The sequence below is a fragment of the Monopterus albus genome, unplaced genomic scaffold (assembly GCF_001952655.1).
Source record: "Monopterus albus unplaced genomic scaffold, M_albus_1.0 scaffold216.1, whole genome shotgun sequence".
In the NCBI taxonomy this organism is placed as follows: Eukaryota; Metazoa; Chordata; class Actinopteri; order Synbranchiformes; family Synbranchidae; genus Monopterus; species Monopterus albus.
Window position 1 is genome coordinate 912,879 of NW_018128096.1, and position 25,407 is coordinate 938,285.

A 25,407-nucleotide genomic window follows, 5' to 3' on the forward strand; every position below is an offset into this window, starting at 1 on the left:
TATTTGTATCTTATTTTACAGATGGATGATTTGTCATCACATTGGATGTGACCTTGAAGTTTTTTGACAATGGTAAAATATATTTAACATTTAATTTTGCTGTTAAAAACTCTCTGTAATATGAATAGTGTAGAGGAACCAAGCCAAAACTGAATAAACCATTTGTTTTTCCCCCTCCTCAAAGCCTACCAAATCCAAGAAATTGAAATCCAACAGACCCACTGGGAGTTCAAAAACACCCAAGAACAGATCAAGTGCTAAATCCACCAAGAAAGAGGTGGACATCCTCAGTCCAGCTGCCATGGAGAATGTCTACTACATTTCTCATAATGCAGTAGAATGTCTGGAGTGCAGAGGCTTTGGCTGGCCAAATGCAAATAAAAAGAAAAAGAAGGGCACAAAACAGAAGAAAAAGTAGACCATATTTTCCAAATCTAATTGGGTTAGGGATGGTTCCATTTAAATGCAAAGACTATAAAGTATTATCAGCAAATCTATTGAAAGCCAAATGATTAACAATTGTGTTTATTACTATCACAAAAGGTTTGGCAGCTTTTTTGGACAGTTGGGAACCTTCTTAAAGAAAATATCAAAAATTGGTAGAATACAACATATCAATGCAAATGAATGCTGTTTCAGTCATTTTAGATAACATTATGTACACCTAATGGGGAGATACATGGAGGTCATGTATATACCATCACAGTGCATGATAGAGAAGGCTAGCTCGCAGTGCATAAAGTGATCCTACTTGTTAGCTGTAATGTTAATTAAATCCAGTTTATATATATATATATATATGTATATATGTAGCTATATATTTTAATTATTTATAAATCAAATGTACACTCGTAACATAACCCAGCAAAACAAATAGTTTCTCTGCACACTCCATTGTCTTCTGCCAGCAACACAGTCCCATTTTGTTCACTCTGGTGGCTTCTTTTTGGCCTCCACATCTTTTTTAAAAGCTTCAATTTTCTTGGCTATGTTGGGAACCTAGAAGGGCAAAAGCAGTACACTGATTAAAATCAGATACATGTTCAGACGTCAATTTATTAGATACACCTTGTTGGAAGTAATTCAACAGTTTTGCAATAAATCCTACCTTTGTGATCACTTTAATGTTAAGTTTTTGTTCAAAATATTTTAGAGAAGTATTGATAATATTACATCCACCCAATTTATACAGGGATAGCCTAACTAAGGATCATAAAGTTGAATCAACATCTCCACAAGTTTCAACAAAACCTAAATATTAAAACCTTCAACAGGTAAGTTTTGTCAGAGGTCTGCTGTAGACTGCGTGCGTTTTAAGTTGGTGTACGTAATATGGCACTCATGCGGGCGTCATCAGGGAAATTAAGAGCTCATACAGCCCTTGGGAGAATTGAATCAGTCTAAGGAGCACATAACATCACTAATGCTTTTAATTCAGTTTTGAAAGTCTATAACACAAGAGAAGAAATCCGACAAACCCACATCATAATTTTGAGCGAGGTACATCCCCACAACATTTCCCAAGGTGAAACCAGCCTGGAACACAAACAAAACATGTGAAACAGTTAACTTTGCTAGCTAAGACGTATCTGATCTAATGTTAGCTTGAGTTTACTTGAAGCAATATCTGCTAATATTTTCACGTATATGAGTTTTACGTAGGAGTATGTTTAACTATTAGCTATGTTAAAATTCTTTGTTGACTGGTGATTGTAAAAGTAGGCTATAGGTTATGTCTACCGACAGCCGGTTAACAGCTAATTATGCTAATGTATTAGTTCGGCTAGCTTCGCTGGCATCCTGACAAACGTCAATATCATGCATAATTATGTCAGTTTAACTCACCAGGAACTGTAGCATTGTAAAATGGCAATGCCACTATAGGGCTGTCGACAGCAAACCAATGTAATGACTAAAAAACAGGTACTAAATTCAAAGTTTCAGTGGATATTAACCAGCCTGCTCGACTAACGAAGTAATCATCAACAATGCGAGTACGCATGCGCGAGAAATTAGGCTATTGGGCAGTTCCTTTTTATTGTAGTCTTTTCCTCCGTCCAAGCTGTAAATGTTCCCATCTGAAGAACTACATTCCCCACTACCGCTCAAAATTTCTCGCCAATCTAGTAGGTGCTGTTGCAATGGTGTCGTCGGTGGGACATTGAATGACTTTGACTTGCGAAAATATCTGTTAAATTGAATTTATTCACAAGCCGCGAGCATGGAGGCTCTTATCCCCGTTATAAACAAGCTTCAGGATGTGTTCAACACTGTGGGTGCGGATATTATACAGCTGCCACAGATAGCAGTAGTAGGAACTCAGGTAAAATTCTCGTGTGTTCTTGGTGATGTACGTTGGTGGCAGTTATGCTAACCAGATAACCTTGCTTTAACGATGCATTAGTAAAAGGTACTTGCCACAAAGAATTTGCTACAGTACTACATATCTAGATGCCAAAACGAATTGAGGCTACACAAAAGCGATTGTAGACCCAGGGAATGCTAAAACGGCAAACCTCATCTGCAAAGTCTGCACTGGCAGTGAAATATATTTTGAACGGAGTCAAGGCTCGTGATAAAAATCGTGCAGTTAGCTCTCCTGGCTCTAGCCCATATCTAACATGGTTCCATATCGGGATATAGTGTCTCAAATCTAAAAGTAATATTAGATACTGTCCCATGTTGATTCTGCATCCTACTTCTGTGTCTCTAGAGCAGTGGGAAGAGCTCTGTGCTGGAGAGTCTGGTGGGCAGGGACCTGCTGCCCCGTGGGACTGGCATTGTAACCAGGCGACCTCTCATCCTCCAGCTGGTCTATGTAGATCCTGCAGATGCCAGGACAAAGGATGACAGTGGTAGGCACCAACATCTCTCTGATTTCAGCAGGGTTTCAGCAGAAGGACTTCACCAAGGACAGTTTTGCCTCAGTCTTTTGTATGACATTTTGGGATGCTTGCATACACAGCAGTTCAGCAGTTTTCATGTTTACACTTGCACAGTATTTAGGCTACTATACATATACATTGAGGGAACATGCCAATACATTTTAATGTCCAGTATGAAAAAGAAGTCGTCATGTATTTTCCTGGTGCTCAGTGTATAAACACCAGTTTTAAAGTTCTGTCTCTATTACTGTTTTTCTAATTATTTACAGATGCCAGAGTGTGGATAAAGCACTGAGATTCACAAAGGTGTGTGGTGGCTAGGACCTGATGTGAGCTAAATTAATTCAGACAAATCATTCCAATTACAATGATAATTTAATATTACAATAATTCAAGGCAGTTCAATAGTTTGGCAGACAATTCAACAGACTAAGAGATAGGGGACAGAGTCACCATTCCTGCAGGAAATAAATGCAGTATTAGACAAGAAGATTGTTACAGAGTCAGTCAGTCTTTTTTAGGTCATAAGCACAGTCAAGTCCGCCACGTGCCCCCGGCCAGGGTCTCACTGTCTGTCCTTCCGCATGCAGACACACTACACTACTGCAGCAGCTTACTGCCTCCTTTTGTACACAGTTCACTTTTGGTTCCCCCGCCAGTTCCCAAACCTAGTTAACAGGTCATCTCCAGATCAGGATGACCCAGTGGGTTAAACAAACAGGCCATGAACCCAAAATATTTTTACTTCAGCACACACAAACTATTTACACAGTGAGCTGACATAGTACAGAGGGCTTGCAGAAATGAGTTATTAATTGACCACTGCATATAGTAACTACATGTAATCTACACACTCTCACTGTAATCTCTTACATATTGCATATTAACTGTAGCTTGTTTGTTTTAACCACTACAGGTGCATTGTACGTTTAAATAACCCAAATTTGCTTCTTAGTTTTGCACCCTCTTTCTGAAAGCCGCACCTGTAATTCCAGCTGCTTTATTCATCAGACCAACAACTGTTGTCATGCATTGATCCTTTATGTTACAGATGTGCTTACTTAGTCTTCTGCACTTTGAAGCTGTAAATAAGTGATACCTGCATTTGCCTACTTTGATAATGCGAAGCTCTACCCCATAATGTTTTATTATGTTTCATAGGCAGAGACTGTGAAGGATGGGGCAAGTTTCTACACACCAAAAACAAGGTACACATTTGTTTGACAAACATTTAAACAGTGCTTTTATCTTTGCTAGTCTTTATGAATTTTTCTTTTTCCTTTCTCAGATCTACACAGATTTTGATGAAATCAGACAAGAAATTGAAAATGAAACGGAGCGAGTATCGGGGAATAATAAGGTGACGTGGATGAAGGAGGAAAAATTCATTCTTTGTTTTTTCTAATCAATTCCTACCAGTTTCTACCTTATGTACTGTAAAATTAGGAACTTAAAATGATTGGGTTTCAACCAAGGCAGTGCTTTTGATGGGCAACAAAAACAAACAAGTAGAAGATTCATTTTTCTTGCTATCTGGTATGATCACACAAGTTGACTTACTTATAAAACACAATCACAATCAGTTAAACATTTTCAAACCAAAGGAATATGATGAATCTGTGTTAAATATAAATTATTAAAAATATATATGATGTGTATGTGTGTGTGTGTGTGTGTGAGAGAGAGAGAGACAGATAGGATTGCTAGTATCTGAAGTAATGAGAAGTTGTTAAAACCTCAAATGTCAAGCAAAACCTTAAAGACAACTACTACTTAACAGCCGGTGATAAGAGGCTGATACATTAGAAGTATATTCATTCTGTTGCCAGTTAGAAAACTCGGTGCATATTTGGGGCTATCTGCAGACGATGGATTAGTGACCAACACATACAGTATGTACAGAGATTTCAGATGATCCAGTGAGATGAAAGCATACATCTTTTTTTCTTTTAATAATTCTTGGAATCTAAATAAAGGCTTGAGTTGGGATATTGCTCTGAGGTATGATAGAATTTCATGACAGAGCTCTAATATATGAGACCACAGTGGAAAATCACAACATTTTTGGCATCTAGATTTGGGCTACTGGGACCCAGGGGGTTTGGACATGCTTCTAGAAATAGGGAAATGGAAGAATCCAGCCTTCGCCTTATTTAACTTTGAGTTATTTACATACGCACGTTTGTTTGAGCAACATGTATGAGCGTTTTACAGTGGGGATGTCCTCAGCATAACCTTATCAGAAGCTCTAAGCATGCCAGTTGTCAGTAAGGACAGAGACCATTTCCTTAAACTGGGCTGACGTGATACCAACATTCAAAAACTTCTCTCTGTGGGCAAAAGTTCCAACACCAGTGTCCAGTCACTAAGTCACACTTTTTTCTTGGCCTGTACATTCCTTTTTGATAGACCTGCTCTTACTAGCCTGTGACCAAGCAATAATTTGTCCTGCTAAATTGCAGTGATATGAAGTAGCTGATACTCTCTCTGTGTTAGCTACCTACCTGAGAGTTACAGCACTACTAGTAGGCCCCAGCCCTTCTCTAACCACATCAGGTTAGCCGCAGCAAACATATAGCTCAATTTCATACCTCTCCTGTAAATGCATAGCAGTTTTTAAGTTATTTCCAGAATCTTCAGTGAAACTTCTAAAGATCTGAATTAAAATTCTAGCTGCTGTACAGTAAAAAAAAAAAAAAAAAAAACTTTTTAAACCATTTTATAAATTGTAGGTTCTCTTCTATATCCAAATATGATAGCCAGTGGCCACCTGGATAGGAAATACTGGGTTTCAGTGAGAAATGATTTAAATATATTTTTTTATTTTATTTTTTTTTATCCATATGTTCAGAAGAGTCTTTGAAAACTTCAGAAATGCCTCCAGAATATCTTTTCAGATATTTATTTCTCTGAGAAAGAAACACTTGGAAAACTAATGAGATGCAAAATCAGGGGTGAGTGGACAGTGCTTGTGATAGCTATTTGGTATGAACAGTTCTGACCTACGTTCACCATACTGAACTGCATAACAAGGGAAAGTGGACTTCTCATTTCATCATAACCGATCATATTAAAAATATAATCTGTCTATTGTGGACAGGGCATACAAAGAATGGAAATGTTACTTATATTTATAAAAAAAAAAGACAAGGTGGGCTGCCAAAATGCAGTTTTTAAAATTTTTTTGTAACATGTTGTGCACCTGTCCTCTAAGTTTTTTTTTAAAACTGTCCTAAGTTCATCAGTACACACTACCAGTCTTTTCTGTTCTTGTCCCTCTGCAGGGGATCAGCGATGAACCCATCCATCTGAGAATATTTTCTCCCCACATTGTCAACCTCACACTAGTGGATCTGCCAGGAATCACTAAGGTACTGCATACTGTACTTAATACTTCTACATCCCCAAGACAAGCTTCGTTCATCTGGTGCCCCTCGAGAAATCTGCTACACAGCACTTAGTTTTTAAAAAGATACAACCTTTGCACATACAATAAACCATGTACTGTTAAAACCAAAGCGTAATGCAGGCTTTGTTTCCAGATTCATTAATTTCTCCCCTCTGGTTAACCATATGTTAAATTGAGAAATCCCCCTGCTGTAGTGTCTAATGAATAAAATTGAAACATGCTGAATTTTTTCTTTAATTGGTATCGTTGCCTTTAGGTGCCTGTGGGTGATCAGCCTAAGGACATTGAACTTCAGATAAGAGCTTTAATCCTGAAATACATCTCCAACCCCAACTGCATCATCCTGGCTGTCACCGCTGCCAACACAGACATGGCCACCTCGGAGGCCCTCAAGGTGGCCAGGGAGGTCGACCCTGACGGTAAGAAAAACTGAAAGGAAGACGTTAATAATAAATGGTAAAGAGATGATTATTAGTAACAGTGTTTGTGATATTGACCTTTTATGATTGAATGTGACTCACCAGGCAGGAGGACACTGGCTGTGGTGACCAAGCTGGATCTGATGGATGCTGGTACTGACGCTATGGATGTGCTGTTGGGCAGAGTTATACCTGTCAAACTGGGTCTCATTGGAGTAGTCAACAGGTCTGAGCAAAATTGTGTTTACTGTATTGAATACATTGTGAAGTGATCCATCACTCATAACAGATGAGTGTGTAATATAGACATGAGAGGCTCAGTTGAAATGTAGAGAAGAGATGAGTGATCCTAATACATTTTTAATGCTAGCATTAAAGTCAGATGTATCTGTCTATTGTTTATCCTTTATCACTGTAAGCACATTACGGGATATTTTTAATATGATCGGTTATGATGAAATGAGAAGTCCACTTTCCCTTGTTATGCAGTTCAGTATGGTGAACGTAGGTCAGAACTGTTCATACCAAATAGCTATCACAATATATAAACAATGTAAGATGGTCTTCTTTAAATAATGGCATTTGTTTATTTTTATTGTACAGACTGCCCAGCACTAAGTATCAGTGTTATTTTGCTGAATCTGAACTTGTAGGAGTCAGTTGGACATCAACAATAAAAAGTCTGTGGCTGATGCGGTTCGGGATGAACATGCCTTCCTGCAGAAGAAATATCCATCTCTTGCCAACAGAAATGGAACTAAATACCTGGCCAGGACCCTTAACAGGTAAATGTAATTATAGCGGATGCAGAAAAACCAGAAAAGTCAAATGAAAGTAATGGAATGAAGGCTTAAAAAATGACAATGAAAAAAAGCCAACATTTTCAATGTATTTGTGATTCTGCTAATTTATTTCATTATTACTTTGACCCATCCAGAATCTTTGATAGTAAATTTTAGAAGAGGGCTTTGATCAAGTTGGTTCAAGCATATTAACTGCTTTATTATGATAATGTCATTTTAGGTGAAAAATGTGAATAAAACGGTTATTTTTTCCAGAGCAGTGATCGTAGAAAATGTGAGGTGTAACATAGCTATTCAGGTGTGGTGGGACACATTACCTTATGTTAGAATCAGTATGTTGATTGTTAGAAGCAGTCCTGGCAGTAATCAGTCATAAGAGAAATTGCTATTGTAATTTAGACAAGGGGCATTCATCTTGACTAGACACAGCTCCGAATATAATCTTACATAATCTGCATAAACCTGAACCCTCTGCCCTTTGCTATCATTATGTCAGGTTACTGATGCATCACATCCGGGACTGTCTCCCTGAGCTGAAGACGCGGATCAATGTCTTGGCAGCCCAGTACCAGTCCCTGCTCAGCAGTTATGGAGAACCTGTCGAAGACCAAAGTGCCACCTTGCTCCAGCTCATCACCAAGTTTGCAACAGAGTACTGCAATACCATAGAGGGTACAGCCAAATACATCGAGACAGCAGAACTGTGAGTACCAGTGCCTCCCCTCTGCTCGGCCACATGGTGATGCTGTTGATCCAGCACAGTGAAAATGATCAAAACAACTGCACTAGTTTCATCAGTTTATATGATACAAATTGTAAGTTGAGGCATGCAGGGCCCCTGTGAAGGAAGAGCTGACAGGAGAGGAGGCCAAAGGGTTCACATCACAGTTCATCTCCCTGTTGCTATTTTTCAGCTGTGGTGGAGCCAGGATTTGTTACATATTCCATGAGACTTTTGGCAGAACACTGGAGTCTGTGGATCCTCTAGGAGGACTCAGCACCATAGATATCCTAACAGCCATAAGGAATGCAACAGTGAGTGCTGCTGGATTTTCTCATAAATGTGACGCCTCAGTTTCTCCTCTCATCGTTAGTTTAGTTTGGACTGTAAAACAACAAAAACATGACTTTTTCTACAAGATACATTGTGTTGCTTTTGCTGCCCTGGTTAACTGCTAACCTGTAGCTCCCTCCCCACTTCAGGGGCCCCGCCCATCCCTGTTTGTGCCTGAGGTTTCCTTTGAGCTGTTAGTGAAGAAGCAGGTGAAACGCCTGGAGGAGCCCAGTCTGCGCTGTGTGGAGCTGGTCCATGAGGAGATGCAGAGGATCATCCAGCACTGCAGCAACTATAGCACACAGGTAGTCATCTCTTCCATGTATTTATATTTTTCTCTCACACAGATATTCACATTCCTTTTGTTTTACAGGAACTACAGAGATTCCCTAAGCTACATGAGGCTATTGTGGAAGTGGTCACCTCCCTACTGAGGAAGAGACTCCCGATCACCAATGAGATGGTACTAACACACATTTGTTTCTTTTTGAGCATATACCTTCATGACCTGCAGCCACTTGTTTTAATAAACTCAATCTGAACACTCAGTTGATGACCAAGTTTGTCCTCTCATTTCATTGTAGGTCCATAACTTGGTTGCGATTGAGCTGGCCTATATCAACACCAAGCATCCAGACTTTGCAGATGCCTGTGGAGTAATGAATAACAATATAGAGGTTTGTACTCACAGCAAAATATCCCAAAATATTGTAATATGTTTTCATGACAGAAAAAACAGAGAGCATGCAAACCTGATATGGCTTATTTGTACAAATAAAAACTGAACAATTTTAAATCTTGAAAAAACTGAATTGTGAAATTTGAATGTTGAAATTTAAGCACACACATTTGTTTTGAGCAACCTGATCTGATGCTTTACAATAGATTTGACTACACCGATTATATTTTTGACATTTTCTATTTTAATTTTTGAAACAGAAAATAATAAAATTTTTGAAATTGCACCACATGAAATGACCGTCTGATTTTTAAAAAGGGTAATTCAACCAAATAAATTCAAATCAGGTAAAAATCTAATTTAAGATTTAAATTTTTATGACATTCCTTTCCTTCAGTAGAACGTCAGAACTTTTTAGGCGACTGAATTTTTTTTATTACTTAGAAATAATAGTGTTATCAGTCTGTTTAAAAATGGTGTCGGGCTTTATATACAGTGTCTATAAGTATTCACCCCCTTGGATGTTGTACACTTTTATTGGTTTTATAAATCAATCACGGTCAATATAATTTGGATTTTTTGACAAAAGAATTGCTAAATAACTCTTTAATGTCAAAGTGAAAACAGGTAATGTCAATTAAATAAAAAATATGTAATGGGAAATAAGTGATTGCATAAATATTCACCCTCTTCAAGTCAGTATTTAATAGATGCACCTTTGGCTGCAATCACAGTACCGAGTCTGTGTGGATAGGTCTAACTGAGGCTTGTACATACAGTATGGACACTGTACTTTTACTCCATTCTTCTTTGCAAAACTGCTCAAGCTCTGCCAGGTTGTGCGTGGAATCGGGCGTGAATAGCCCTTTTCCAGTCCAGCCACAAATTCTCTATTGGATTGAGGTCTGGGCTTTGACTCGGCCTCTCCAGAACACTCACCTTGTTGTCTTTAAACCATTTGTGTAGTTTTCACTGTGTGCTTTGGGTCATTGACTTGCTGGAAAATAAAACTTCTTCAAAGCCATAGTTCTCTTGCAGTTTGAATAAGATTGTCCTCCAGGATTTGCCTATATTTTGCCGCATTCATTTTACCTTCTACCTTTACAAGCCTTCCAGGGCCGGCTGCAGAGAAGCATCCACACAGCACTTGACCATGGAGTCTCCCACATGCCTTTTGGTGAACTTTAGTCAATATTTAATATGAGTTGTCTTCAACAGTGGCTTTCTCTTTGCCACTCTCCCATAAAGCTTTGACTAGTGAAGAACCCAGACAACAGCTATATGCAGAGTCTCTTCTATCTCAGCTGCTGAAGCTTGTAACTCCTTTGAAGTCATTGGTGTCTTGGTGGCGTCTCTCATGAGTCACCTTCTTGCACGGTCACTCAGTTTGTGAGGGCGGCCTGATCCAGGCAGATTTAGACATGTGCCATATTCCTTTCATTTCTTGATGATGGATTTAACTGAACTCTGGGATATGTTTAGTGCCTTGGACATATTTTTGTATCCATCCCCTGACTTATACTTTTCAATAACCTTTTCTCTGAGTTGCTTGGAGTGTTCTTTTGTCTTTGTGGTGTAATGGTAGCCAGGAATACTGATTAACCAGTGACTGGACCTTCCAGACACAGGTGTCTTTATACTACAATCACTTGAGACACATTCACTGCACTCTGGTGATCCCCATTTCACTAATTGTGAGACTACTAGCACCAGTTGGCTGGACCTCTGTTGAATCAGGTCACCCCATTTTAAAGGGGGTGAATATTTATGCAATCACTTATCTTTATATCTACTTATAGGAGCAAAGGAGAAACAGGATGAGAGAGTTGCCCACTTCAGTGTCCAGGGATAAGGTAAGAGGTGCAGTGTTATCTTAAAATTAGGGCTACACGATTAATCATTTTGTGAGTGTGATTTAGATGCCTGTGCAATCTCAGTCTCATGTGACAATGATTCTGGTATGTTTGCATTAGCAGGGAAATCCCTTGCCTCAAACTAAGCACTCCCTTTTTCTCACTAAGTTGCATTAACCAATAACCACAACTAATAGCTGCTAAGTGATTTTATTTTTGCCTCAACTGCTATTTGGCACTAGGTGTACAGGGCAGGCCACGCAACCTTTGAAAAATAGTTGCACAAGTGCACAGAATATCTTTCACAATGTCAAACATGTTGGATTTGTTTTTGAATCAGTCTTCTCTTCCTTTCTACAGTTCATCACGTGATGTAACACATTCCTGCTAATGCAGCTTAGTGAGGACAAGGGGAGTGCTTGGTTTGATGCAAGGCATTTCCCTGCTAATGCAAACATGGCAGAATCATTGTCATATAAGATTGAGATTACACGGTGATCTAAATCACACTCGCATAACGATTTATCATGCAGCCCTACTTAAAATGATATAATAGTATCTCGTGTTCTCATGTTTGGTTGGAGTCTACAGTTCCCCCAGTATAAAGGGAACTTGTACAGTGTTAGCCACTCACAGCACCACAGGATGTGAACTAAATGCCTTGGATAGTTTCCATTGAGGAATGTAATCACACATCTCTTCTCCCCTTCTCAGAAAGTCTTATCTCCTCTGCTCAAATGAGTTTCAGCTGCCAGTCTTCTTTGCTGTCTCTCCACATTTCTTCTCAGCATTTTTCCCTCTTTCCATTTCTGCTCTCATATTCCTACTAGTCTGTTGCCAAAGGCCCAGCTGGCCCAGCTATGGTTTCTGGCGAGCCCCCTGCATCTGGAGCAGACATGGACGCTGCCAAGGTGGGCATGTACGCAACTTGGTGGCTCGGTCCCTGGTTGGCTGAAGGGCTGGTGGTGTGGTATGGATGGATGGGCATTGGCTGATGGCATGCACTCCGATCTTTGTCTGATGTTCTTGCTGATGCCATCAGTCTGTGTGAATTTGCACTAATAATTGTTGTTTTCTATGGAATCAGTTTTTTTTTTAATGTTGATCCACCTGTCACAGAAGATATCTCCTCCTCCTCCACCCTCTTCTCTCCTGTTCAAACCTTAGTCTGCCATAGATTTTGTAGTTAGGTGATAGGAAGAGTGTGGTAGTAGAAATCCTACCAACTGTGCACCACTGTCATGGATGTATCATGAGACTATTCATGGTGCATATGCCAAAAATATTTTTTTTCTTCCGGGTCTGCTTTCGCGTGGTGGGGTCCACTCAATGGGCCTACAAAACATATGCATTAGTGCCACTCACCTCTTACTGTTAAATTTTAAACCTCCATTGTTTAAACATTCATAATATGTGTGAAGTTGCATTAATGTTTTTAACAGATGCATTTTTTTAAGTAATTAACTTTTTAATTTCTAAAAAGCTTCAATCATTCATTAAAACAATTGAAATTCTTGGCAGCTGCAGGTCAACAGAGCAACTTGTTTGCAAAAGACGTTTAGTGTAAAAGACCCAGTGTGAAAGTATGGAAGTACTTCAAAAGATCAGGGAAAAAAGGTGGTTTGTACACTGTGCAAACCTTTGTTGGCATACTGCAGCAGCACTAGCACTATCTAGGAGCAAATCAAGAGAAAACACAAGCGGCCAGAAAAGGTAAAACCATCGTGCTGTCTGTTCATGTTAGAGCTTTTTAATATCTGGCTGCTAAACCTATTGCTAAAACCAGAAAGTCATCTGCCTGCTACCTTAGCATTTATATTGAAAACATGTTGGAGAAGGTGTTTAGGCTTAAAGCTACAGTATGTAACTTAATCACTAGCATGAAACTCCAAGTCAGCCCACTCTGCTCCGCCCAGCACTCCCTCTCCCTGCTTCATTATTATCTACTGCAGTCTGCAGCACTCTGCCCAGCTCTTCAGATATTTGTCATTATTACAGTAAATGAGAATGTAACAAAACTTACTGATTAAGCAGAAGTAATTGAAACTCTCTGGTTAGTGAGGTTAACCCTGCTCAAAATCTTTTAGAAGCTAATATCTCTGCACTGCTGCCAGTGTTGCTCAATGGGTCTGCATCAGAGAGGGTGTCAACAGCACCTCTCCACAGTAAGACAAGTTTTGAAACCTATTCCTTTTCCTACATGTGTGTGTACCATGTTCGTGCCTTCTCTTATACAGTTTGTGGTTCCTGCATGTTGTGTTTGTGGGAACTTTTTGCAGGAAAATTAATAATTTAGTTTAACTGAACAATCAGTAATAAGTATAGGCAGTGGCGAGAATGATTGTTTGGCTTAATTAGCGCATTGAGCAGCAGCCAATCAGGTGAGGAGACCAGTTGTTCTCAGGGCCAACACCTACTTTTCAAGTCAAGAGTCAAGAATCTTTATTGTCATTATGCATAGCACAACGAAATTTTTTCCGGCAGCTCTCGGTTTAAAAGACAGACATATTATTTACATAACACACAACTGTATAAGTCAATGTAAAAATATGGACAAATAAAAAGGGATGTATGGGACCTAATCAGGTCAGCAGCATGTTAGCAGCAAGAGTGTAGTAACATTATAAGGTGGAGCTCAGTTCAAATCTCAAGCTTTAGGAGGAGGTGTGGGGTCCAGTGTTCTGTGTCTGTCCATAGGGGGGAAGGTTGTGTGTGTGACTAGGGGTTGGGGAGGTGATTGATTTCACAGCTCTGGGGAAGAAGCTGTGTCTCAGTCTGTTTGTTTTAGTCTTTATATTCCTGTACCTTTTCCTGGAGGGAAGAGGCACAAACAGACTGTTGCCTGGGTGGGTGGGGTCTGCAGCAATCCGTCTGGATCCAGTCAGTGTATAGTGAGTCCAGATCCAGAGGACTCCCTACGATGCCCTGAGCTGTTCTCACCACCTGGGTCAAGTCCTTTCTGTCCTGTGCAGTGCAGTTCCCGTACCGCACTGAGACAGAGGATGCTCTCTACTGTCGCTCTGTAGAAGTTTTCGAGCAACTGAGCACGTTTCAGCTTCCTGAGCAAGAAAAGCCTTTGCTGGGCTTTCTTCACCAGGTAGGATGTGTTCAGAGACCAGGTCAGGTCAGATGCGATGTGGATACCCAGGTGCTTGATGTTATCTACTTGCTCCACCACCTCCCCGTGTATGAGAAGAGGAGCATGTATTGTCTTCCTGGACCTCCTGTAATCCACAATGACTTCCTTAGTCTAGGTTAGGTTGCTGTTCAGGACAAGATTGTTATCTGAACACCATCTTGTCAGGTGCTGGATCTCCTCTCTGTAGTGAGTCTCAGCATTGTCTGAGATGAGACCCACTACGGTGGTGTCGTCTGCAAATGTCACTACTGTGTTTGTGGCATGAATGGCATCACAGTCATGGGTAAACAGAGTGAAGAGAACTGGGCTGAGCACACAGCCCTGTGATGTGCCTGTGTTCAGGACCAGTGTGGATGATGTGCAGCTTCCGATTCTCACCACTTGAGGCCTGTTAGTGAGGAAGCCCTTAATCCAATGACACATCATTGCAGGCATTCCCAGATTGTACAGTTTCAGTGTCAGTTTGTCTGGGATTACAGCATTAAATGCTGCCGAACTGAAGTCAACAAACATCCTGACATAAGTGCTATAATGCTCCAGGTGGGACAGGGCTGTGTGTAGTGCTATTGAGACAGCATCCTCTGTTGATCGGTTCTCTCTGTAGGCGAACTGATGGCTGTCCAGACCAACAGGGATGACGTCCTTGATGTGCTTTAGAATGATCCTCTCAAAGCACTTCATAATTACTGGTGTTAGAGCAACAGGGCGGTAATCATTGAGGCAGGTGACAATGTCAAAGAAAACTCCTGCCAGTTGGTCAGCACATAGCTTCATAACCCGGCCTGACACCTTGTCTGGTCCTGCAGCTTTGTTGGTGTTGATCCTCCTCAGGGTGGAGCTCACCTGGTGTAGCTGCAGGACAAGAGGCTGGTGCTGTTCCTCGAGCTGAGGGAGTTGTACAGTTCCTCTGCTGCCAGGTGTATCGAAGCGTGCAAAGAAACTAAAGAGTGTCAGGGAGGGTGAGATTATGGCTGACCTGCTGGTTGTTGCCTAGTCTGTTATTGTTGTGATGCCTCTCCACATACTCTGTGTGTTGTTATTCATGAAGTGCCCCTCAATGCACTGTTTATACCTGCGTTTGGCCAGCTGCATGACCTTCTTTAGTTCTTTCCGGGCCCTGCTATAGGCCAGCCTGTCACCTGATCTGAAGGTAGTGTCCTGAGTTTTGAGCAGACGTGACACTGTACTGTCCAACTATGGTGTCTGGTTTGGAAAAACCCTGATGGACTTTGTAGGTAGGACAGCATCAGTACAGAACTGCACATAGTCCAGAAAAGCTGATGAATAAGCCTCCAAGTCTGAGCCCTCTTTGAATACCCCCCAATTAGTATGCTCAAAACAGTCCTGTAATGCTGAAGAAGCCTCCTCTGTCCTCACCTTAACTGTTTTGGTGATTGGTTTTCTCCTGCAGATCAGAGGTTTATATGCTGGGATCAGCTCCACAGAGATGTGATCTGGAGCTGCTATGGCCTTGTATGCTCCCGGGATGCTGCAATAAACCTGATCCAGGATGTTATTGGCCCTGGTTGGAAAATGGATGAATCTGTAGAATCTGGGAAACACTGCTTTAAGTTCCACATGGTTAAAGTCTCCAGCCACAATCACAGCTGCTTCTGGGTTTGCATTCATCTGCCTGCTGATCAGGCAGTACAGCTCCTCCAGCGCTAATTTAGCATTAGCTCGCGGTGGTATATAGATGGCTACAATCAGGATTGAGCAAATCTCTCTCAACATTTTAAAAGGTCTGCATTTCACTGCCAGATACAGTATTCAACATTTCCTGAAGAGATACTTAGACTTCTCTTTAATATTTTTGTTTCTGGAGTTATGTGATAATGTAATAGACTTGTCTGCATGCAGCTAAGAGTAAGTTTAGATTTGTTATAATGTAAGGTGAAGTGTTTTATCATTATCGAATCTCGACCCCTCCCTTGTTTCTAATTTTCGTCCTATTTCTTTGTTGCCCTTTGCATCTAAGGTAATGGAAAAGCTCATCCTCACCCAGCTTCAGTCCCACATAGATTGTCTTGGTGTGGCTGACAAATTTCAGTCTGGCTTTAAAGCCCGTCACAGCACGGAGTCTGCTCTGGTGAGGGTCCACAATGATATTACCACGGCCTTAGATGCAAAACGGTCTGTAATGCTGGTCCTCTTAGACTTGTCTGCAGCTTTTGATACTGTTGACCATGCAATCCTACTCTCCAAACTCGAACATCTTATCGGCCTGAGAGGTTCGGTTTTAAGATGGTTTAGCTCTTTTTTGACCAATAGAACTTTTTCCGTTGTCGTTGACAGCTTTGCCTCTGACACAGCTCCTCTCACTTCAGGTGTCCCCCAAGGCTCGACCCTGGCTCCGTTGTTTTTCTCCCTATACATGCTGCCTCTAGCACCTATTATAGCAAATCATAATGTTCACTTTCATTTTTATGACGATGATATACAGATTTATATACCATTAACACAGGATAATCAAAATCCACTTGCCTCTTTAAATGACTGCATCCGAGACATCAAGAAATGGTTAGCGCAGAATTTCCTGCATCTAAATGACAGTAAAACTGAGTATATGCTGATCAGCGGGACAGGGAAGATGGTTAAAATTGATGGGAAGATGGATGGAGCCAAATACAGGACCATTCTGGATGGAAACCTGATGGAGTCTGCAAAAGACCTGAGACTGGGACGGAGATTTGTCTTCCACCAAGACACTGATCCAAAACATAAAGCAAAATCTACAATGGAATGGTTCAAAACTAAACATATCCAGGTGTTAGAATGGCCAAGTCAAAGTCCAGACCTGAATCCAATTGAGAATCTGTGGAAAGAACTGAAAACTGCTGTTCACAAATGCTCTCCATCCAACCTCACTGAGCTTGAGCTGTTTTGCAAGGAGGAATGGGCAAAAATTTCCGTCTCTCGATGTGCAAAACTGATAGAGACATACCCCAAGCGACTTACAGCTGTAATCGCAGCAAAAGGTGGCGCTACAAAGTATTAACTTAAGGGGGCTGAATAATTTTGCACGCCCAATTTTTCTGTTTTTTATTTGTTAAAAAAGTTTGATATATCCAATAAATTTCGTTCCACTTCATGATTGTGTCCCACTTGTTGTTGATTCTTCACAAAAAATTACAGTTTTTATATCTTTATGTTTGAAGCCTGAAATGTGGCAAAAGGTCGCAAAGTTCAAGGGGGCCGAATACTTTCGCAAGGCACTGTATATTTGATAGTGGCTTCAACTTTGAAAAACAGATCAGAGCCGTAGTCAAATCTAGCTTCTTTCATTTATGGCTGTTAGCGAAGGTTAAGCCATTTTTATCATGTGCAAATCTAGAAAAAGCTATCCATGCTTTTATCACGGCGCGTCTGGACTACTGTAACGCTCTTTATGCCAGCCTGTCACAATCCTTTCTCCATAAGTTGCAATTAGTTCAAAATGCTGCAGCCCAGCTGCTGTCCAACACGTGCAAATATGCCCATATCACTCCGGTTCTCTGCTCGTTGCACTGGCTTCCAGTGCAGTGGAGAGTGCAAATTAAAGTTTTGTTGTTTGTCTTTAAGGCAATTTACGGACTTGCTCTGCAGTATTTATCAGAGTTGCTGACTGTGTATACCCCGCGCAGAGTGCTGCGATCCACAGAGCACCTGGCACAGGTGGTCCCACAGTCACGGTACAAGAAGTGGGGCGACCGATCCTTCGCTGTCCACGGTGCTAGACTGTGGAATTCATTGCCGCAGGAGCTTCGGGATATAACTGAGTTATCGATTTTTAAGTCAGTTTTAAAAACTCATCTTTTTAGGCAGGCCTTTTTATCTGATATTTAATGCTTTGAATTCTCTGCAGAGATAATGGTGTGTTATTTGTTTATAGACTGCTATGATGTTCTATGTTGCTATTCGGTATTGTACAGCACTTTGTGCTTAGGTGAGCTGTAAAGTGCTTTAGAAATAAAGTTTATTATTATTATTTAAGGAGTTTTATGTGGGCTAGTGTGTTTGAGATGTGTGTTAAATAAGCATTGTCAAAGTCAGTGTTTATTCATCATATGCACATTCAGGAAGCGTGTTTCCCTGTACAATGAAATTCTTACTTTGCCGTCCACATGAATGCCACACGATACAAATGAAATATAAAGTAGATGAATAAGTAACACAAAATCTAAGGCAGCAATTTGTGGTCATGTTGTGGCTTATTTTCCTTGGTTTACTAACAGTGTTCATTTGATTTAGTGCTTTGTGTGTGTCCACTGCATACATCTGTTCAGCACAATTTGTGTAGGCAGTGTTGTAGTTGTGTGACTAAACCTTGAGATAATCTGAGTCAAGTCAGTCATCAAGGTCTATATTAAACACAATTGACAGCTCTCACCATTTTGTATACCAGATTTTTTGTATATCTATGTATTGCATCATCATCATATTATTCTGCAATTTGATACATAAAAATCATTTTTAGAAAGGTGGAGTGTACACTTCAATGGAAGTGTGCTGGATACAGCATGGTGTGGGTGAACAGGTTTTAATAGCTGGTATTGCAGTGCGGTGGTTAGGTTCCAGCCCTGGGGCCTTTCTCTGTGGAGTTTGCATGTTCTCCCTGTGCCTGTGTGGGTTTTCTCCAGGTACTCCAGCTTCCTCCCATAGTCCAAAGACATGCAGTGTAGGCTGATTGGTGCCCTTAAGAGTGATTGTTTGTCTACGTGTCAGCTCTGTGATAGACTGGTGACCTGTCCAGGGTGTACCTCACCTAATGCTAGATGAGATTAGCTCCACCCACCTGAGGTGCTATTCAGGATTAAGCGGTATACTGGTAGATAATATCTTATGCCAAATTATTATAGCCTATTGCAAAAAAAAAAAAAGATTGAGGCCTTCTCCAATGTCGGAGTCTGAATGCAGTCAGTGCTCGAGTCTGAGTCATCAGTACTCAAGTCAAAGTCAAGTCATGAGTACTGAAAATTGGTGGTTTACCTACAGTAACCCAAGCTTCTATGAGTATAGGCATAGGCCTCTAAGAGCTGTTGCTATTGGGTTTATCCCTCATGTGTGCGCAGTCCCGAAGAGATTTCTTTTGTGCCCTGTGCCCTGCACTGAGCTGTCTCCACTCAGGTCCACTGTGGCCACATAAAAGCCTATGTGATCTGAGTTTGGCTCCCTATGCCAGCACTTTTTATTCAGCCAGCAGAGGTAGACACAGTGGGGCTGTAAGCTTAGAGGGCTACGCCTATACTCATAGAAGCTTGGGTTACTCTATGTAACTACTGTTCTATTTTGTATAGGCTTCACCCTCTAAGAGCTGTCGCTGTTGGGATAAAAGCGCAGCTGGATGCAGTCAGTGCCCTGCAACTCGTCGTCATATCCCGCAATAGCAGCCCAGGTACAACATCCTCTCTCCTGCAACAGGCCTTGTCTGAGAAGCAGGTACAGTCATGCCCCATGTGTAACCTGACTGCCGCTGTGAGAAGGCAGGAATGGCCGTTATGTTTATCAGAGGAGGATAAGTGCAGGGAAGGGCACACAGTGAGCGTGTGCGCCTGACAAAATGCACAGAAAAATACTTTGTGGAAACAGGCAGACAACAGTTACACATCAGTCATGCAGTCAGATGCTCAAGCAAAGAAAGCCATATATGAAAATATAATGCCAGTCACCCACAGCAGGCAAGACTGGCAGGGGGATCAGACGTGAAAGAAGGGGCGCATAATGCATGTATGTGCCTGGCGACAACGCACTAACACAGCTTGAGTTGTAAGGAGGGGGCAGACGTTAGCTACGCATGGTAACAGTCGGATGCTCGCTTTTCTTTCTTTTTTGTTATCTTTGGAACAAAAAACAAAAGGAACCAGATGTTGGCAGCAGGCCATGTTCAGGCAGGCAGGGCCGACAGGAGCGCCGAGCAGGGCATACAGCGAGAATCTGTGCGTACAGTAAAAACACACGCATCAACAGCTTTGTGTTGTCAGAACAGTCAGGCCATAGTTAAACAGCCAGGACAATGCAACTGCCAGCCACACATGCAGCATCAGCATTTGGTGGTGTGTGTGCACTTATTCTGTGTCAGGGGGAGTCTCCGATCGTGCAGAACATCCAAAAACAATTGAGCGAGTGAAAATTCTGATGTGTCCTTTAGATAGAAGTGGGTAAAATGAAATGGGGAGGCCCAGGAGTGCTGCTGTGAAAAAAGCCCTCGTGGAGTGAGCTCTGATGCCAGACGGGGGATCTCTCCCCGCTGTATATTTGTTTGTCAGTATCGGTGCAAAATGTTTAAGCGCCTTGAGCATCATGGCCAGCTCCAGACAGTTGATGCTGGGGAACCGAGTCTGACGCCACTTCCACCCCACACCCTGCGACCCTCCCAGCGGGGGTGTGAGTCGCTGGGCGGGATGAAGCCCCTATTGTAGCCTGAGCAAACAGTGGTGCGACGCTGGAGTCCGGCGTTCATTCTTCTGGAACATCCCTCTTTAGACACTGCTCTCAGGAATTGCTCTTTAGAACTGCTGAAGACTGAACTGGGTCATGACCAAAAGGGTAAGATCCCAGATACAGGCGGCCGAAATGAGCTTCCTCCGAAAGGTGGCCGGGCGCACCCATAGAGATAGGGTGAGGAGCTCGGTTACCCGGGAGGAGCTCAGAGTAGAACCGCTGCTCCTCCACATCGAGAGGAGCCAGCTGAGGTGGCTCGGGCATTTCTTTCAGGCTTTTATGCAGCCACAGCAGACCTGAGTGGAGGCAGTCAGGGCACAGGGCGTGAAAGAAATCTCTTCAGGACTGCGCATGCGTGAAGGATAAGGGTCAAGGTCAAGGTTTATTTGTCATATGTCACAGTTAGGAAACATTTTTCCCTGTACAATGAAATTCTTACTTTGCCGTCCACATGAATGCCACACAATACAAGTGAAATATAAAGTAGATGAGCAATAACACAAATCTAAACAGGCAGTAAAATCACAAATCTAAGGCACTTTAAAGCATCAAGTGAAGGGAGCAAATAAAAATACAAGAAGAACACAATATAATGCAGAGAGAATATATGCTACATGGGCGCCATGGAGTGTAAATACTCAGCAGTGGGTGTGCAATTGTGCATGTGCAAAATGAGTACGTAAACAGTACAGATAGAATTACATGAGACAGATCCTGAGTCAGCTGTTTGGGAGTCTGATGGCAGAGGGAAAGAAAAAGCTTTTCAGTCTAGAGGTCCTGCCCTTCACACTTCTGAGCTTCCGACCAGGGGGTAGAGGTATAAACAGCAAATAGCGACAGCTCTTAGAGGGCAAAGCCTATACAAAGTAGAACTGGACTTGAGTTGGACTTGAGTACTACAACACTGTGTGTCATTTGCCTAATTTATCATATATTAAACAAATTTATATACATTTTATTTTGGAACCACATTTACATACATAGAACCTCCTATTATAATGACAACTAAAAAGCTTAGGCTGTGTGCACTCAGTCATTGTTTGGAGGGGGTTCTCAGTAATAATTATTGGATTGTCCACATGGTGACTGCTAGCAATTGTGAAACTACTTTTTCATCTAGCACTATATTCAGGTCCAGCCTCAGCTGTGCATTGAGTTTAATGCCATTTAGCTAATGTCAGCTTGATAAGGTTGTTATTAACAAAGCTGGTTTACAAGGTAAACATCTGATAAATATCAGCATGCTGACCTTTGTGTCTACTGCTGTGCTTAACTGCAGCCTCCCTCAGTCACTACCTTGTTTTTATTTACACATTACCTAACATGTTTTCTCCAGCTTACCTTTAGGCAGACCAATTTCATCTCATAGACAAAGAATGTCAGTGGCTGTACTATGCTTGTTTTTTAATTCTTTGTCCAGGTAACTAATCTTTTTATGTACATGCCTGTTTGTCCTGTGGTTGCACTACTGCATATGTTTGTAGTCATGCATATCCTAATAGTCCATTCCCTATGAACCTGATGGCAGGTGATGGGTGCTATTATAAAAGGTTTGTGGCCTGGGTGGTGTGTGTTTTTTATTTATTTTGTTTTATTTTATTTTGCCAGGAAGTCCCATTGAGATCAAGTTCTCTTATACAAGGGAGACCTGGCCAACATAGCAGCCATAGAAATTTAAAACATTCAGCAACACAATTCAGCATGCACAAGATAATATACAAGAAATCCATTCACAAGATAAAATAGTCACCTCTCAAGAAAAACAGCCACATGCTTCCTTCACCACATTAAATTCTTAAGTTGAAAAATGTAAATCTGCAAGTTATTCCATGTCCAAGGTGCATAGTAGTAAAATCCAATTTTCCTCAGATCTGTAAAGACCCACGGTACATTAAAAAGCAACTATCTGGAAGAGTGCAGCTAGTAACCACTACTTAATTTTTGTGATTTTTGGTTTCTCAGGCACCAGCAGCAGGACCTCAGGGTGAGCAGGATGCCAGAGGGAGCTGGAGGGGGATGCTGAAGAAAGGAGAGGAAGTCCCAGGCTCTGGACCTGGGAGTCCCCTTAAAGGAGCCGTCAACCTGCTTGATGTGGTAGCTAACAGTAGCCTTTCAGCATGCCCCATTGTGCAGATTTAAGTAATAAATGACTGCATAAAGCACTTTCTCCCTTTCCCTTCAAGCCTGTGCCAATCGCCAGGAAACTGTCATCACGTGAGCAGCGGGACTGTGAGGTCATTGAGCGCCTCATCAAGTCTTACTTTCTCATTGTTCGTAAGAATGTTCAGGACAGGTAGGCCCTTCAACGACTCTTCTGAGGATACATGAATTTCTCTGTATTTGTTAGTGTGTAATAAAATAAATGGCAGGCCAGTTGTCTCTAACGTTAGTTAACTAATTTCCATGACTCCAACTCTGTTTACACAAACACAAAACAAGTTAGTAGGTCCGATGCTGTTTGACAAAGAATGTATTGATTAAGCACAAATGCGCCTTAAGTTAAAAAATTCTTTAGTAATCTCATAGTTAAGTCACGTTGTCCCTGCACATTAATCCAGCTGTGTATTTTTAATGTTCAGTGTTTAAAAAAAAAAAATCAACTGTAGGAACATTTCCAATCTTTTCCTCCTGACAAAATTACAACCCTAGTTTTCCCACTACAGTTGTAAATTGTTAACCTAAACCTAACCCCAAAATAATCAATGGTCATAACAACTGCTAACAACTGTTGACAGTCATGGCTGAAAAGTTAGAATCTATGTGTGCTGGAATATAATAAATGTAATCTAATTGCATTTAATGTGTCCATCCTACCAATGTTTCTGTCATATTATTGGTTTAGGGCCTCTAGAGCTCAGTAGGTTTAAATATTCCCTCTCATACAGTGGGGCAAAAAAGTGTTTAGTCAGCCACCAATTGTGCAAGTTCTCCCACTTAAAAAGATGAGAGAGGCCTGTAATTTACATCATAGGTATACTTCAACTATGAGAGACAGAATGAGAAAAACAAATCCAGAAAATCACATTGTCTGATTTTTAAAGAATTTATTTGCAAATTATGGTGGAAAATAAGTAAGTGGCTGACTAAATACTGCCCCACTGTACCTGACCCCAACTTGATATTTGGACAGGTATGACCACCTGGTGGGTCTGACTAGTCCCTCCATCTATGGGAAAATGCAATCACTAGGCCATCATGCTGCCTTGTTCTGAACCACCTGTTCTGTTTGTTTCCCCCTTCTCTGTGCCACAGTGTGCCAAAGGCAGTGATGCATTTCCTGGTCAACCATGTAAAGGACAGCCTCCAGAGCGAGCTTGTTGGCCAGCTGTATAAATCTGGTCTCCTCAACAACTTGCTGACTGAGTCGGAGGATATGGCCCAGCGGCGCAACGAGGCCGCCGAGATGCTACAGGTAACACACTCCCACTTTGTAGTGTGTGTTGTTCTCTGATGAATCAAAGCGCCAGTCAGTCATTTGCATTTTTTAAGTAGGGGGCGTGGGTTCATCTTGTCCATAGGCATTGCAGAAAGCCAGCCAGGTGATTGCTGAGATCAGGGAAACACATTTGTGGTGAAGAAACAACAAGGGCAGTTGAACCTGGTCTGTTATGTCCGCATCATGCCCAAGGACTGAAGCTCCATGGACTTGTGGAATGTGGAAATTTTGAATTTACAACCATGATAATGCACTGATCCCTGCTCAACATGTACAGTACATAGCATCCTACTGGTTCTTAAGCTATTCAAACAAAATGTAAGTAACTGAAGTTGTTTATTTGAATTTCTATTTAAATACCTGGCATGGTAAGAAAAAGTAAGTGAACTATTTGGAACTAAGTGGTTTTCTACACAAATAGGTTATAAAATGTGATCTGATTTTTATCTTGAGTCACAAATATATGACTTAGATGCAAAAATATCTTTCATGTCTTCAGTAAACTCAGCCAATGAACATTCAGAGTGCTGTGGGAAAAGTGAACCCTTGGTTGTTCTTCTTTTGTAGCAATAGTCTCAAACAGTTGCTTCCTGTAACTGCAGATCAGACCACAGTTAGTTATATCTGTGTGGTATTGCCTTAAGCACACTTGTCCATATTTGACTTAGATGAAGATTTATTTAGAAAAACAGGTAATTCTAAATGGTTCACATTTTCTGCTAATGTTACTCCTGTGTACATACACTCTAATTTTCTTTTTGTACTGTAGTCACCACATTGCACTGTATAGAAGGGCCATCATTTAGTTATACATTGTATTACCATTCATCTTTGTATTATTTGGGTGTGTGGATAAATGTTTTAAGCACTACTGCTGTAGGAGGCCATTTAAGTGTGCTTATATATTGCTGCCTACATGTGAAATTTATTGTGCACTGTGTTTGGGTCCCAAAACAACAGGTGTTCTATTGCCACTTAACTGATTAGAAAAAGAATGACTCCTTGGTTTCTTAGACAGAATTGAAACCACATAAAAAGTACCTCATGACTGAAAAAGTTCAAGTCTCTTTATTGTGTCTCTTAAATTGTACATTGTTGAATTAACACCACTTATTTTTAGATGCTTCCTCATAGAACTTCAGTTGACGATTCCATCTACCTCCACCTGCCTTTGGCCTTGCCTCTTCCTTTTACACTGTGGTGTCAAAGGTCATTTAAAAGTTTAGAATAACAGATGCTGCAATAAGTTATGGTTTTTGTGGGGCAACATTTTTTTTACAAATTTGTGGGTCTGATATTTCGTAATGAAA

At 41.1% G+C, this 25,407-nt stretch overlaps 3 protein-coding genes across 4 annotated transcripts; 2 read left to right on the forward strand and 1 right to left on the reverse strand.

Moving 5' to 3' along the window:
* Window positions 1-163: 163 nt before the first annotated feature.
* smkr1 (small lysine rich protein 1) lies at window positions 164-816 on the forward strand (the record flags this gene model as incomplete). Its single annotated transcript, XM_020619224.1, has 1 exon — window positions 164-816. A coding segment is annotated over one exon (255 nt), but the record flags the coding sequence as incomplete, so codon positions are not given.
* A 19-nt stretch (window positions 817-835) lies between these two features.
* stmp1 (short transmembrane mitochondrial protein 1) lies at window positions 836-1,989 on the reverse strand. The gene is made up of 3 exons (XM_020619219.1): window positions 1,846-1,989; window positions 1,483-1,536; window positions 836-999 (listed from the first exon to the last, which is right to left on the reverse strand). Exons 1-3 carry the CDS (start codon window positions 1,858-1,860, stop codon window positions 928-930), a joined length of 141 nt encoding a protein of 46 aa, XP_020474875.1. The 5' UTR covers window positions 1,861-1,989; the 3' UTR covers window positions 836-927.
* Window positions 1,990-2,106: 117 nt separating this feature from the next.
* Window positions 2,107-25,153, forward strand: LOC109971138 (dynamin-1-like protein). Of its 2 annotated transcripts, XM_020619207.1 has the most exons (19): window positions 2,107-2,323; window positions 2,714-2,855; window positions 4,047-4,093; window positions 4,174-4,245; window positions 6,170-6,256; window positions 6,551-6,713; window positions 6,819-6,939; window positions 7,367-7,498; window positions 8,013-8,219; window positions 8,431-8,551; window positions 8,720-8,875; window positions 8,944-9,033; window positions 9,155-9,247; window positions 11,049-11,102; window positions 11,933-12,013; window positions 22,624-22,755; window positions 22,845-22,954; window positions 23,914-24,073; window positions 24,180-25,153. In XM_020619207.1, the coding sequence occupies exons 1-19, from the start codon at window positions 2,222-2,224 to the stop codon at window positions 24,234-24,236; spliced, it is 2,127 nt and encodes a 708-aa protein (XP_020474863.1). In that variant the 5' UTR covers window positions 2,107-2,221; the 3' UTR covers window positions 24,237-25,153. The 2 variants fall into 2 exon arrangements, with proteins under 2 accessions (XP_020474863.1, XP_020474864.1); XM_020619208.1 differs by lacking the exon at window positions 11,933-12,013.
* The last annotated feature ends 254 nt before the right edge of the window (window positions 25,154-25,407 follow it).